General features: G+C 44.5%; 2 protein-coding genes across 2 annotated transcripts in view; one reads left to right on the top strand and one right to left on the bottom strand.

The window, feature by feature from the left end:
• foxp3 (forkhead box P3) overlaps positions 1 to 13,524 on the bottom strand; it is a 151,939-nt gene that overhangs the window by 65,179 nt on the left and 73,236 nt on the right. The window lies entirely within an intron of this gene.
• Positions 536 to 13,524, top strand: part of ppp1r3f (protein phosphatase 1 regulatory subunit 3F) — a 43,189-nt gene continuing 30,200 nt past the window's right edge. Inside the window, exon 1 of the mRNA XM_008103923.2 lies at positions 536 to 2,127. Within this exon, the coding sequence (XP_008102130.2) occupies positions 1,103 to 2,127 (1,025 nt within the window). The 5' untranslated portion in view covers positions 536 to 1,102. The remainder of the gene's footprint in view (positions 2,128 to 13,524) is intronic.

The following is a 13,524-nucleotide window of genomic DNA, read 5'->3' as shown; positions in this document are numbered from 1 at the left end:
TGCCTGGTCTATGCCCTATGCGTGCCGGTGGAAGTGGGATCCCTCCACAATGGAAAGGTATGATGTGGGGTGGCCATCTGACTGCTGCTGCTGCTCAGTCATTTAGTCGTCTCCGACTCTTCGTGACCTCAAGGACCAGTCCACGCCAGAGCTCCCTGTCGGCCATCACCGCCCCCAGTTCCTTCAAGGTCAACCCAGTCACTTCAAGGATACCGTCTATCTATCTTGCCCTTGGTCGGCCTCTCTTCCTTTTTCCTTCCATTTTCCCCAGCATCATGATCTTCTCCAAGCTTTCCTGTCTCCTCATGATGTGGCCAAAATACTTCAACTTTGCCTCTAATATCCTTCCCTCCAGTCGGGCATTATTTCCTGGAGGATGGACTGGTTGGATCTTCTTGCGGTCCAAAGCACTCTCAGGATTTTCCGCCAGCACCAGAGTTCAAAAGCGTCTCTCTTCCTTCGCTCAGCCTTCTTTATGGTCCAGCTCTCGCATCCATAGGTTACTATGGGGAATACCATTGCTTTAAATGTGATTTTCCTGCTTCTTGGCAGGGGGTTGGACTGGATGGCTCGTGGGATTTCTTCCAACTCTATGATCCTCCCAGAAATCCCAGCCAGTTTAGCAGATGTCAGGAATTGTAGGTGAAAATACCTAGAGGCCCAAAGGTTGGGAATCACTGTCAGTTAGATGCACCGTTTGCTCCCTTTGAAAAGGGAAGGAGGCTGGAAGCAGTGTAGAGAGACAGTGGGACAAAGCCTGCCCCTGGCTTCTCCCTCTCTGCGGTCCAAGGTGGGCTTTTCCATGGAGGGGAGGAGCAGAGGAGGGAAGCGTGGAAGAGGAATGCGGCTGCGTGGGGCTGATGCTGGCCCAGCCCTCCCTTGGAACCATTGATGCTTCCAGTGCCTCCTTCCTCTAGTGCTAAAGGAGAGAGAAGGCCTGCTCGGCTTTGGCTGCTGCTGCTGCTGCTGCTGCTTCGGCAAGGCTTGCTCCTCCTCCCTGGCCGGGATTGCTCCACCTCCCTCCCTCCAGCTCCGGCAATAGCAGCAGCAGCAGCAGGAGCAGCTGGCCGGCTGTCCTGTCCTCCCTCCTTCTGGGCCCGCCATGGCTGGAGCGGGTGCCGCCACCTCCTCCTCCCCGCCGCCACCAGTGCCTCCCATGCCCCTGGCCAGGGAGGCGGCCCAGGAGGAGGAGGAGGAGGAAGAAGAAGAGGAGGAGGACACCCCACCCCGGGCCCTGGTGCCACGCTCCTCCCCGGTGCCCAGGCCTGGGGGCAGCAGCTCTTCCTCAGAGGAAGAAGAAGGAGGAGGAGGAGGAAGGGAAGAAGAGCCCCCTCAGCATCCTTGCTTGGCCAGACCCCTTTCCCAGCAGCCTCCAGGCCTCCCTGGACCACTCTCCCCACAGGATGGCCCAGGCCCGCCCTCCCAGGATGCTCAAGGGCATCCCTGTCCCGCCACCCAGCCCTCGCCACACGCCCCCGGCCGGCACGTGCTCTTCGCCGACGCCTTGGGCCTGCCCTTGGCCCGCTGGCGCCGCTACCAGCCCTGGCCGCCCCCTTCGCCCGACTCGCCCCCCGAGGTGCTGCCCCCCGACCGAGCGCCCCTCTCCCTGGCCACCCCCTACCTCTTGCCCGCCTTCGTGCTGCAGCCGGCGGGGCAAGGTGAGCCGGAGCGGCTGGAGCGCCTTCAGGAAACCAAGGTGGAGCTGGAAGAGGTGCTGCCCCCGGAGCCCGGGGAGCCCCGGGTGCTGCGGGGCACCGTGCGGGTGCTCAACGTCTCGTACAACAAGGCGGTGCACCTGAGGGCCAGCCGGGACCGCTGGCAGAGTCATCGGGACTACCCGGCCCTCTACATCCAAGGAGGCTCTCCGGACGGGGGGCTGACTGACCGCTTTGCTTTCCGCCTGGACTTTGGGGACGAGAAGGAAGAGGAGGACGATGAAGACGGGGCCCGCCTTGATTTTGTGGTGCGGTACCAGACCGACGAAGGGGTCTACTGGGCCAACAATCAGGGCAGGAATTACAGCGTATTCCTGAAGGGCACAGCACCTTCCCAGTGTCTGCCCAAGAGATCAGGCAAAGACGTGGAATCACGCCAACTCAAGAGCTGCATGAGGCCAGTCAAGACCAGGTAACGCTTCCCATCCAGGGCCCTTCCACACAGTCATATAACCTGAGCTGCTGAACTTGCAGACCGAAAAGTCCCAAGTTCAAATCCCGGGAGCGGAATGAGTGCCCGCTGTTAGCCCTAGCTCCTGCCAGCCTAGCAGTTTGAAAACATGCAAATGTGAGTAGATCAATAGGTACCGCTCCGGCGGGAAGGTAAGGGAGCTCCATGCAGCCATGCCGGCCACATGACCTTGGAGGTGTCTACGGACAACGCTGGCTCTTCGCCTTAGAAATGGAGATGAGCAGCAACCCCCAGAGTCGGTCACGACTGGACTTAATGTCAGGGGAAAACCTTTACCTTTATCAAGGCAGAAAATCCCACAATATCTGCTTTGAACTGGGTTATCTGAGGGACCTTCCACACAGCCATATAACACAGAATATCAAGGCGGAAAATCCCATGTTGTCTGCTCTGAACTGGAATATATGGCAGTGTAGACTCAGATAACCCAGTTCAAAGCAGATATTGTGGGATTTTCTGCCTTAGTATCATGGGTTATATGGCTGAGTTGAAAGGCCTGAGTCCACACTGCCATATATTCCAGTTCAAAGCAGATAATGTGGGATTTTATTCAGCTGTGTGGAAGCGGTCCCAGTGCCCTGCCTACTTCAAGCTGAAAATGACGCATCTGTGAGCACTGGCAGCTCCCTTGTCTTGCTCAGGACTCTGCTCCATGCCTCCCTAACCAACCCACTCGATAACACTCTCGTCTCCGAAAGGAGAAGATGTGTGTCCGAGATTCCCTGTCCATTGTACACTGGCCTGTATCAGTAAGGGCCCTTCCACACAGCCATATAACCCAGAATATCAAGGCAGATAATCCTCAATATCGGCTGTGAACTGGGTTATCTGAGTCCACACTACCATATTATCCAGTTCAATGTGGATTTTATACAGCTATGTGGAAAAGGCCTTAATCTCCGCCCCTGCTCAGAAGGGGACATAGGCCTAAATCCCATTGGTACTCTCAGCTGGTGTTGGCTCATTGAATCAACTGCCTGAATGTTGTGTCACGATTAATTCAATGGGCCTGCACCAGATGGGACTCCTGATTAGACTCAGGCTATTCTGATAAGCAGTCTTGGCTCTCACTTAGCTGCCATCCTGTCCACACTTTTGCAAATTACAGTCTCCTTTCTGGATAGCAAGAATTTTCCTTGGGTGAGAGAGAACAGCTATAGGTTTCTCCTAACAGGGAACACAGAAAGCGTGTCTTATTACATTTAAGTGTTCAAATGGGCTTGGCGCTGCTCGTAGTGCAAAACGGGCATCTCAAAGTGGGAGGGCAAATAGCTGCCAGTGAAGACATGCACTCTTTTCTTCTTTTTTTAGAGGCAGGTATCTTCTCCCAGTTAATGCCTTAGGGCAGTGGTTCCCAACCTTTGGTCCTCCAGGTGTTTTGGACTTCAGTTCCCACAATTCCTAACAGATAGTAACATGGCTAAGATTTCTGGGAGCTAAAGTCACGACATCAAAACCACTTATGAGCTTGTTGTGTAGCCAATTTAAGACAAAACTAACAATTTAGTTCAGGAGTGGGGTACTTGTGCCCCTCAAGATGTTACGGACTTGGGTATGCAAGTCTAAAACATCTAGGAGGCCAAGGATTCCTCACTTTTAGCTAATGGTGGCTTCTGCCCAAATTATAAAAAAGAGGAATGTTTTCATAGTTTATGAGACAAACACAGTTTCTGCACATACAGTAATCTTGTTTTCTCTTAATAGATCAGGCATATATGTTGTTCAGCCTTCTTTAAATGTATGTACAGCTTGGAAACTGGCTGACCCGCGTTTCTCAAGACTGAGCTCCCACTTAAGTGGTAAACCTGAGTCTAGATGTTACCACTATACGGTCAAGGTGGAAGCTTATCAGAGCTGCTGATTCCTCACTATTTTCTGACCACATTTTGTGCATTTGACTATACCACTAAATCTGAGGCGATAGGCCTCACCTTCTTCCTTTCTTGCTGATTTGATTGATTCATATCTCAGCTTTCTCCTAAAACTAGGAATCTGGGTTGCTCACGACAAGAATAAAAACAGGCACATCAAAAGATATAATGTTAAAAGATCATTAGGCAAAGTGTATTCTTAAAACACTACAAAATGGATACAGACTGAAAGCAGCCATGAGAAAGACTCTAACCAAATTTGGAGATATAGTAAAGGGGGAATGAAGGGCCAATTATTTGGGTGATTAGCATATTTTTCTCGCCGTAGGAAGGATACTGTTTGAATGTTGCTATAGAAAATATTGATGCCTGTACAGCAGGTGAATTTGTGATGTAAACTGTAGTGTTTAGTATGTTATGGGAAAGCAAGCTTGCGTGTACCAGGTCAGAGAGCCAAAACAAATGCTACTTCATTTTCTTAAGCAGTGTGATAAAATGGACCATGACAGACATAGCAACAACCACTAATACTGGAGTGATTTATAAACAGATTTTAGGAAATGTCTCCCTTTCGCACCCCGCACACCCCAGTTGACTCTGGCTAGCCTTTTTCTTGGAATTGCCACCCGTAGTTGATTCACTTTTAAAAAAATGGAACCCAGAAAACAACATAATCAAATACCTGGCTTTGTGTGTGTTGTTCTACCTTGTGTTTTCTTGAGTAACAGAGGCAAACAAATGCCTTCTTAACCATGTTGTTGGAGTGGACAGACAAAACATCAAAGAAGCTTTTTAGAGTTTCTGCACTTTTAATTAAAGGTTTTCTTTTTTGCAAAAAAAAACCCCATCAAAAATAAAAAGCTTCTGGCCTTTTTTTGGCTGCTTGTTGATTTTAGCTGAGCCCTGCTTCATGGGAATAGAGACTAATGTGAGATAATTCAGGGATGCTGCTCAAGTGGCAATTAAGAAGCTATTCATCAGTGATTCCCTCAGTCCTGGTAAACAGTAACCACAGTATGGAAGTGGCAGACAGCCAATTCTCCAAGTGGTTGGCAAGACACTCCCCTTAAAGGCAGTGAGTCATTCCCGTTGGAGCAGTGGTTCCCAATCTTTGGCCCTCCGCATGTATTGCATTTCAACTCTCAGAAGTCTTGAGCATTTTAGTGGCTGAGACATCTGGGAGGTAAAGGTAAAGGTTTCCCCTGACGTTAAGTCCAGTCGTGACCGACTCTGGGGGTTGCTGCTCATCTCCATTTCTAAGCCGAAGAGCCGGCGTTGTCCGTAGACACCTCCAAGGTCATGTGGCTGGCATGACTGCATGAAAACAAAACTCAAAAACATCTAGAGCCTGGGGACCACTGCATTACAATGACCAAGCCAGTTGTTTGACTCAAAGTACCCTTCACCAGTTTAGTGCTTTGAATGCGATTTCCTGCTTCTTGGCAGGGGATTGGACTGGATGGCCCATGAGGTCTCTTCCAACTCTATGATTCTCTTCCAATTCTATGATTCTAGTGCAGTTTCCTAGAAATATGTTTGCGTCCAAAGCCTATGGACACATGACCAACTACTGAGACTGAAGGAATGGAAAGCCAAAACTTTTGGAGGGCATGATATTGGAGTATTATTGTGAGTAGATGTCTGCTCATAATCAAGTCAAGAGAATCAGAGGTGGATTTGATTGTCTTAAGGGAGCCATAAAGAAAAATGGGAGGATGGAAACACAAACCTATGATTTCATGGTGAGAGACTTGGATAGGAAGGAGAAAAGGTGTGAATAATTCCTTTCCTTTTTCCTGAGGCCTGAATGGTGTGAACCATCTTCCCACTTCTTAGGTAAAGAATATAAATTTAAATGTTCTTCCCGTTGGATATGGCGCATGTAGTTCAATAATTTTTTATCTATTGTACTTGCTCTGGGTGATGTTAGGAATGACTCTTCATCTATTGCTTTACCCTATTTATGCTTGAAAGAGTTCAAACAATTGTCTCTTGCCTGTGGATATGCTGGTTGTGACCACTGCTGAGGTTTTCTCATGGTAAAGTGTCAATAGTGATAATTAATTATGTCCTGTCTCATGATCCATTGTGGAGTAATGGTATTAGCATTGAACTAGATCTCTGAAAATGGTTCAAATTACCACTTGGCGATTTAAGCCCACTGGTTGACATTGGGCAAATCTCATTCTCTCAGCCTCCGAGCAAACCCCCTCTGAACAAATCTTGCCAAGGAAAACCTATGGTGGAGTTGTTATGAATTGTAAACAATTTAAAGGTACACAACAACAATTTGTCATGAGAACTATATAAGCTTCAAAGTAGCATAGGAATATGTTATCTATTTTGGACAGAAACTTGGAGGAATTACTTTTGGGGACTATCCACCAGCCATCATGGCCCTTAGCCAAGCTGTCTAGGGGAGCTTTAGTTCCAAAAAGGAAATTTTCTGAAAGCTAGACAAACTATTGTTTGCCCAGTTTTCCAAAATGCCTAACTTACATGTGAACCTGCACTACTAGATGTGAGATTTACAAGTGAGTGCTGTCATGGTTAAAAAACATTCTGTTAAATTTTTGCATCATTGAATCTGACAGGTATTTGAATCTGATGCTAGCAGTTTTTTGTTCTATGCTTTCTTCCATATTTTTCCTTCTTGTGTGTCTATATTTGGGAATATGTTTCCCCATTATGTTGCTGAGTTTTATTCATGGACAGGCCTATGAGAAAAGATTAGTCTGGGTTGCCCTAGCTAACCTGGGCCCCATCTACACTGCCATATAAAATCCATTATCTCTTTGAACTGAATTATTTGATGGTGTAAACTTATATAATCTAGCTCAAAGAAGATAATCTGGATTTTATATGGCAGTGTAGATTGAGCCTTACTGTTTAGATTGGGGTCTTTTGAATGAAGAGCCAAAGCTGATTGGCATCCCTTTGGGACTACCAGGAAAACAAGAGAGTGTTAGGGTTTTCATTGTAGGGTGTATTTCTAGCTACTTTAGGAATTTTATTCTTAATTTTTTGCACCCTTACCAGTTTCTGCCCAATTTTGGTCCTCCTGTCTTTCAAATTATATAGACAGATGTAACGGCCTTTTTTGGGTATAGCTCTTTCCTCCCTTGGAAGCTACACTTTGATTCTCTGTTTGCTGCTATTCTGGCCTCATCCCATAGCCAGGGTTGTGTGTACTCAATAAAGGCATCCAAAACCACATGCAAGCAATCCTAGTTCTGTGTAAAAAGGGGTTGGAGTGGACTGTATAAACTCTGTAAAGTATTTATACATTTTTTTTCTTTATGAGGTCACCCTGAAAGGTACAAATATGTATGCAAGCTTTTAAGATCTTGAAATCTCTCCATCAAGCAAAATGTTACAAAAGGCAATTATTGGTAAGGGAAAATTTGATCTCAAAGTCATTGTTCTGAGATAGAATAAGGAGGAAACCTCTGGAGACACTTGGATGGGGCTTATGCGATGCAACGGTGTTAGGTTTCACCCTGCAGCTGCTTTTGCTTTTTGTACGGTTTTAGCCATTCAACACTGGAATCCTATAGTGGAGGAAGATGATTTTATCCTGCTTATGAACTATGATGTCAAAGGGTTTATCCCTTTGAACCACTATGTAAAGCTACCCAATTTGGCTTCTGTTTACCATCTTTTCCTAATCCAACAATTGAAATCATTTCCAGCCTTACAGGTATAAAATGGCATAGTTGAGCTGTTTTCTATTCACAAGGCTTGGGAACATTTCATGGGATAAAAACAAGTCTCAGTTGACAATGGTTTTTAAATATTATTTTGTAAATGGAAAATTGGGTTTCTCTGCTTGTCCTGCTTCCAGGGTGCTAAGTAGATTACCTCCCAGTGACCCCAGTCTGAGACTCTGAAGACCCTGCTTGTTGTCTTGCATTTCAAGACAACAAGCAAACCACATGACAAAATGTAGTCTTTCCCTCCCTACCCCTTTTTGTAGCAAGTAAAGGAGAGATCTAGATAAGTGCTTCTCAGATCTGATTTGAAGGACCAGCAGCTGTGCCCCCTCCCTTTCCCGGCCACCCCATGTGCTATGGGCCAGCAACATATTTGAGCCTATTGTCTGTATTCTTCCCTCTTTCTTTCTTTCTTTCTTTCTTTCTTTCTTTCTTTCTTTCTTTCTTTCTTTCTTTCTTCCTTTCTTCCTTTCTTCCTTTCTTCCTTCCTTCCTTCCTTCCTTCCTTCCTTCCTTCCTTCCTTCCTTTCTTTCTTGGGAACTTGGTGGGGAAACATTAGGTTCAGAGACCAGAACTTGATCAAGCCAACACTACTTTGGCTAGCACTGACCTAGATGTGACAAAGGCTTGGCCCCATATAAGCCACCCCGATCCCCTTGGGGAGATGGGAGCAGGATATAAAAATAAAGTTATTATATTATTATTGTTGTATTCTGGACAACATGCCTATTTTTGTCTCATTACTTCCATAATGGATCAATCCTTCAGGGTTTGTTTGTTTTTACTGTATTGCATCATTTATCCTGATTTTGGTAGTTGTGGAGTGAACCAAAATCATTTAGGCCGAAAAACTTTTGCACCTCCTTGTCGGAGTTTTATTTCCCACAGATTCCTGCATTTTCTTTTTAGGGCCTCATCACACTAGAGCATGAATCCACTTTAAATTTGGCTTCTGCCTCTTGCAGAATTCTGGAGTTTGTAGTTTCGTGAGGCCCAGGACCTGTCTGGCTGAGCTGTTTAAAGGCCCCTCCCTAAAGTGGATTTAAAGTAGATCCAAACTCTAGTGCGATGAACTCTTTAGACACCAATCTCATTAGTTCAGTGATGTTTGCTTGCAGATATAGTGTGTGAACTATTGCATCCTCTGCATTTGTTTGACTTCTGAAAATTGGAAAAGTGTTGCTTACCAATTACAAACTATAACTTGCTGCTAAGAACTAGAAATTTGCACTTGAAAATAAAAAAAAAACAAGTTAAGAGTCTCAAAAGAGATTTCTATGCCCAGAATCCCATTCTGTGCTTTTTCATCACTCCTGCAGTATTATGTCATAGATACCTTGCTTTTTGTCTTAGTTGTCATATGTTAAATAGCCTAGAATGTAAGAGCCGTGTCCCATATAACTGGAGGCTTCTTAGGATAAGAATGTCACCATTCAATACAACTGTCATATGTGTCCCTTTTAGTATTGCTCACTAGTGAAAGCACGTAGCTTCACACAGGTTAGGGCTGCCTGTTTTGAACACCTTCAAGCGATATTGTTCAGTAGTCAGAGTTGGACTCCTGCTCATACTATCTATGTGTGTGAAGCCATGACACCTCTAGGCATGGTGCTGGTTTCCCTAAATCCTCACAGAAGGGGATTACCTGTAATAGGTAAATTACCAAATACTTTTTCTAACTTTTACGAGGAATTAAATTTAAAGCATGTTTGGAGACTGCAGAAAGGGAATGGCCTACAACCCCTGAAGCAGTAGGTCTGCCTACTTCATTACAGAAAGGGGGCTGTTGTTCAGGGAGGAATTAATGTTATAACTCCATTCACTGAACTCCCCCCACTCCCTCCACATTGGCTTTGAAGTGTATTGATTGTAAGCCTATGCACTGGTTTCATGAGTTTGCTTCCTAGTGACAAAAATGTTATTGTATGCTTCAAACACATTGACACATTTCAGTTAATAAAATTTGAATTTAAAAAAAAATAAAAATTGAATAATCTCAAGAGGCACAGTCTGCAGATTTTCTTAAGAGGCATGCTGATTTTGAGCTTTGGTTGTAGTAATAAATATCCTATTTTATTGTGATAAATTACTCAAGCTTGGCCACACCAAAGCCTACAGTGTACTCTGTAAATCAGCTAAGCATCTGTTCTAGTCACATTATGCTCCTGTAGTTCAGCTAATCCCTATGGCTGGCCCATAGCATAGATCAAACAGGTGATGTTTACTGAAACGAGGCTGCTGTAACCCGTTGCGTGAAATAAGAAAGTACCAAAAGACAACTTCAATTCTGTAAGTAATGACAATTGGAATATTATTTTGCCAGATGCATTCTGACATGCATTCTGCAGTGGCTTATGTGTAAGAAAAAGTAAGGAATTATAACATTCATACTGTGCCTTACATGTGACATCCTTAATACTTTCTGTTATCTCATTAATCCTTATAGTAACCCTATTAAGACGAACTCACTAAGTGTGCTTAGGTGAGCCACTTTCTCTCAGCTTTTGCTGTACATCTTTATAGGGAGGATACTTTTCACTTAGGCAATCCCTTGTTGTCCAAGTAAGATGGCCTTCCAAGGGTTTTATTTTTCTTGGAAAATGTCTTTGTGTGAGTTTTTTTTTAATGTGTGGAGGTCGGCGCACATCCGATCAACACACAGTCTTCATAGAGTGAGGGTCCCAACCAGTGACATGGTTAACATGACAAAGGTGGCTTCTCACTGTTGCAGCCTTGTTCCGCCTTCACAGCCGTTGCAACATGTGCCATGTTGTCTTTCCGCCTGATCAGCCAGGGATTTAGTAAGCAGTTGTTTCAGTCTCTTGCATTTGGGGTAAGCATGCTTTATATAGATAGCACTAACATTTTCGTGATGGGATGGAGACTTCAGAGAAAACAGGTTGAGATTTTTGGAAATTGTTTGTTGCTGATATGAACAATGCCTATCTAATAGTGCTCCCAGAGTTGTTTAAAAATATAAATATAAAAACAATGAAATCCCAATTTTACAGTAAAAAAAACAAAGAAATACCTTAACTGAAATGGTTGCAAGATGTTGACATAGTAGAATGTTAAAAGTCAGCAGTAAAATACAACAATAAAAACAAAAATAGAATAGAAGAAAAAGAGTCCTTGAATTTTTTGTTCATATTATTCCCCATATACTTTGTATTCCTCTATAAAAAGAAAGAAAAGGGACTGTATCAAAATAATGTGTCATTTTAAATATCAGATAAGGTATTTAAAATATGCATTTGTAGAGGGAGGATTTAAAAAACCAAAAGCAAGAAGCTATTTTATTTTTCAGCCTCAGGTGAGAGCAGGTATCTTTTTCTGGTCTCGTGACAATAATGATGCTCATAGTGTCAAGATTGTATCTGGGTAGTTTATTCTCAGCAGAAGTCCCCACCCACCTTCACCTGCAGGATTAGTGACGACCTTTCTGAATTGATATGTTAGGTGATATTTTGAAACTCGGAAAGGAAGAGGAGGAAAGGGCCTAGGAACCATGATCTATGCTGAGTTTCATGTTATTGTCTGAGTCAAGGTGAAGCTGATAGAACAACCTTCCACTTCGCAGTAGAGCAGGCATTTGGCTGGATGGGTGGGATGTTGCAGCACCAGCTCATGCAATGGAGGAAAGGTACCCACCCATGTTACGAGCAACCAGCTGGCATGTCAGTCTGCCTGCTTTCACCACCTGGCTTTTCTACCAAGCCTCTGGGCAACAGTGACACCTACTTGCACTAGGAAGTCTGAGATTTCTCATTGCACAAAGCTGGGAAAGGTAGACCTTCTACATATAAGTGTTATGCCAACCTTGGATAAAAGCTTTGATATAAAGCAGGGGTCCCCAAATTAAGGCCCGTGGGCCAGATGCGGCCCTCCAAGGTCATTTATCTGGCCCTCGGCCTCAGTTTTAGACTTAGGCTCGCCCTAAGTATGAAATGACTTGAAGGCACACAACAACAACAATCCTAATTAACTTGATCACATCAGCAAGAAGCAGGCCCACACTTCCCATTGAAATCCTGGTAGGTTTATGTTGGTTAAAATTGTTCTTATTTTTAAATATTTTATTGTTCTTTCATTGTTTTCTTTTTTGCACTTCCAATAAGACATTTGTAGTGTGCATAGGAATTTGTTCATATTTGTTTTCAAACTATAGTCCGCTGTCCGCCCCCCCCCCCCCAACACTCTGAGGGACCGAGGACCCGCCCTCTGCTTAAATAGTTTGAGGACCCCTCATATAAAGGCAAGTTTTAGTGGTCTTAGGGTTCTTACTCCCTTGGCAGTTTGTTTTGTAAAGTAATTGTTTTTACTAATGATACTCTGGATTTGAAATACTGTATACATCTAGAAATTTGAGTCAAAAAATTAACCCAAAACCTGAGTCGGCTTGTTCACAGGGCAATACCTTAACTCATAGCAAAACCATAACCATATCAGAACAGAGTAATGAAAGGTGGGAACTTAAGCCCCTTCCAGATAGCTGAATCAAATCCCACATTATCTGCTTTAAACTGGAATATATAGGACTGTGGACTCAGATAACCCAGTTCCAAGCAGATATTGTGGCATTTTCTGCCTTGATATTCTGGGTTTTATGGCTGTGTGGAAAAGCCCTTAATCCAATACGGAAGAACCAAAAAGCACCGACCCCCTCTACTCTTTCCACAATAGCACTTCTGGCGTTTTGAATGCCTGGGAGGAAAAATGGCAGTGTTCGGAGGTGGCTGACCCTTGACTCCTCTACCCACATAATGACCCTAGACTTATCCATAGGTCATATCAAAATCTCTAATTTTGGCCCCAAACCCTGCCCTCAACTTGCATATGAGATCGAGTATATATGGTTTGCCTTTAAAACTTGGCTATGATCTGTAGCATGGCTTTTAAATGAGCCACACATCTCTACAAAACAAAACTACAAAATTTCAAGAAATGAATAAAACATTAGCCTGAAATGACTTATCTGATTTTCTCCCACTCATGGTAACTTCCATCAACATTTCTGTTATTTTCATCTGCTGTAGTTTATCGCAATTGTACTTGTTTTTCTTCCATCCTTGCTCTGTACTGAGTGAAGTTTGTCAGAAGCAGTGAAGAAAATGCACATCCACCAAACTGATTTTTGGGAGACTAAGTAGAAATTTTACCTTCCAGTTTACCTTCCTGAGTAGAAATTTTACCTTCCAAGATTTCCAATCTAGGCTGGTTGCCCAGTGGCTTGTAATGAGGCTGATACTGACCTTGCTTGACCAACACTGGCTTTACAATAGGGCTGGGGAATTTGTGGTCCTCCAGAAGCTGTTTGAGTCCAGCTTCCATCAAACCTAGCCAACATGGCTAATACCAAGTGATGCTGGAGAGGTATCCTGCATCATTTGAAGACTTGCCAATCTCTTGCCCTTTCTTTAGAAGCTGGTATGTAATTTTGTGTCACATGGACCTTCTTGATATTTCAGTGCTAGTTATCCCCAAAGAATAGGAGCCCCCGGTGGCCAAGGGGATAAAAGCCTCGTAACTTGAAGGTTGGGTTGCTGACCTGAAGGCTGCCAGGTTCGAATCCCACCCGGGGAGAGTGCGGATGAGCTCCCTCTATCAGCTCCAGCTCCATGCGGGGACATGAGAGAAGCCTCCCACAAGGATGGTAAAACATCAAAACATCCGGGCGTCCCCTGGGCAACGTCCTTGCAGACGGCCAATTCTCTCACTCCAGAAGCAACTCCGGTTGCTCCTGACACGAAAAA

The sequence above is a fragment of the Anolis carolinensis genome, chromosome 2, assembly GCF_035594765.1.
Source record: "Anolis carolinensis isolate JA03-04 chromosome 2, rAnoCar3.1.pri, whole genome shotgun sequence".
NCBI lineage: Eukaryota > Metazoa > Chordata > Lepidosauria > Squamata > Dactyloidae > Anolis > Anolis carolinensis.
The sequence above is the reverse complement of the archived record's forward strand: the minus strand, read 5'-3'. Positions and strand labels throughout refer to the sequence as shown.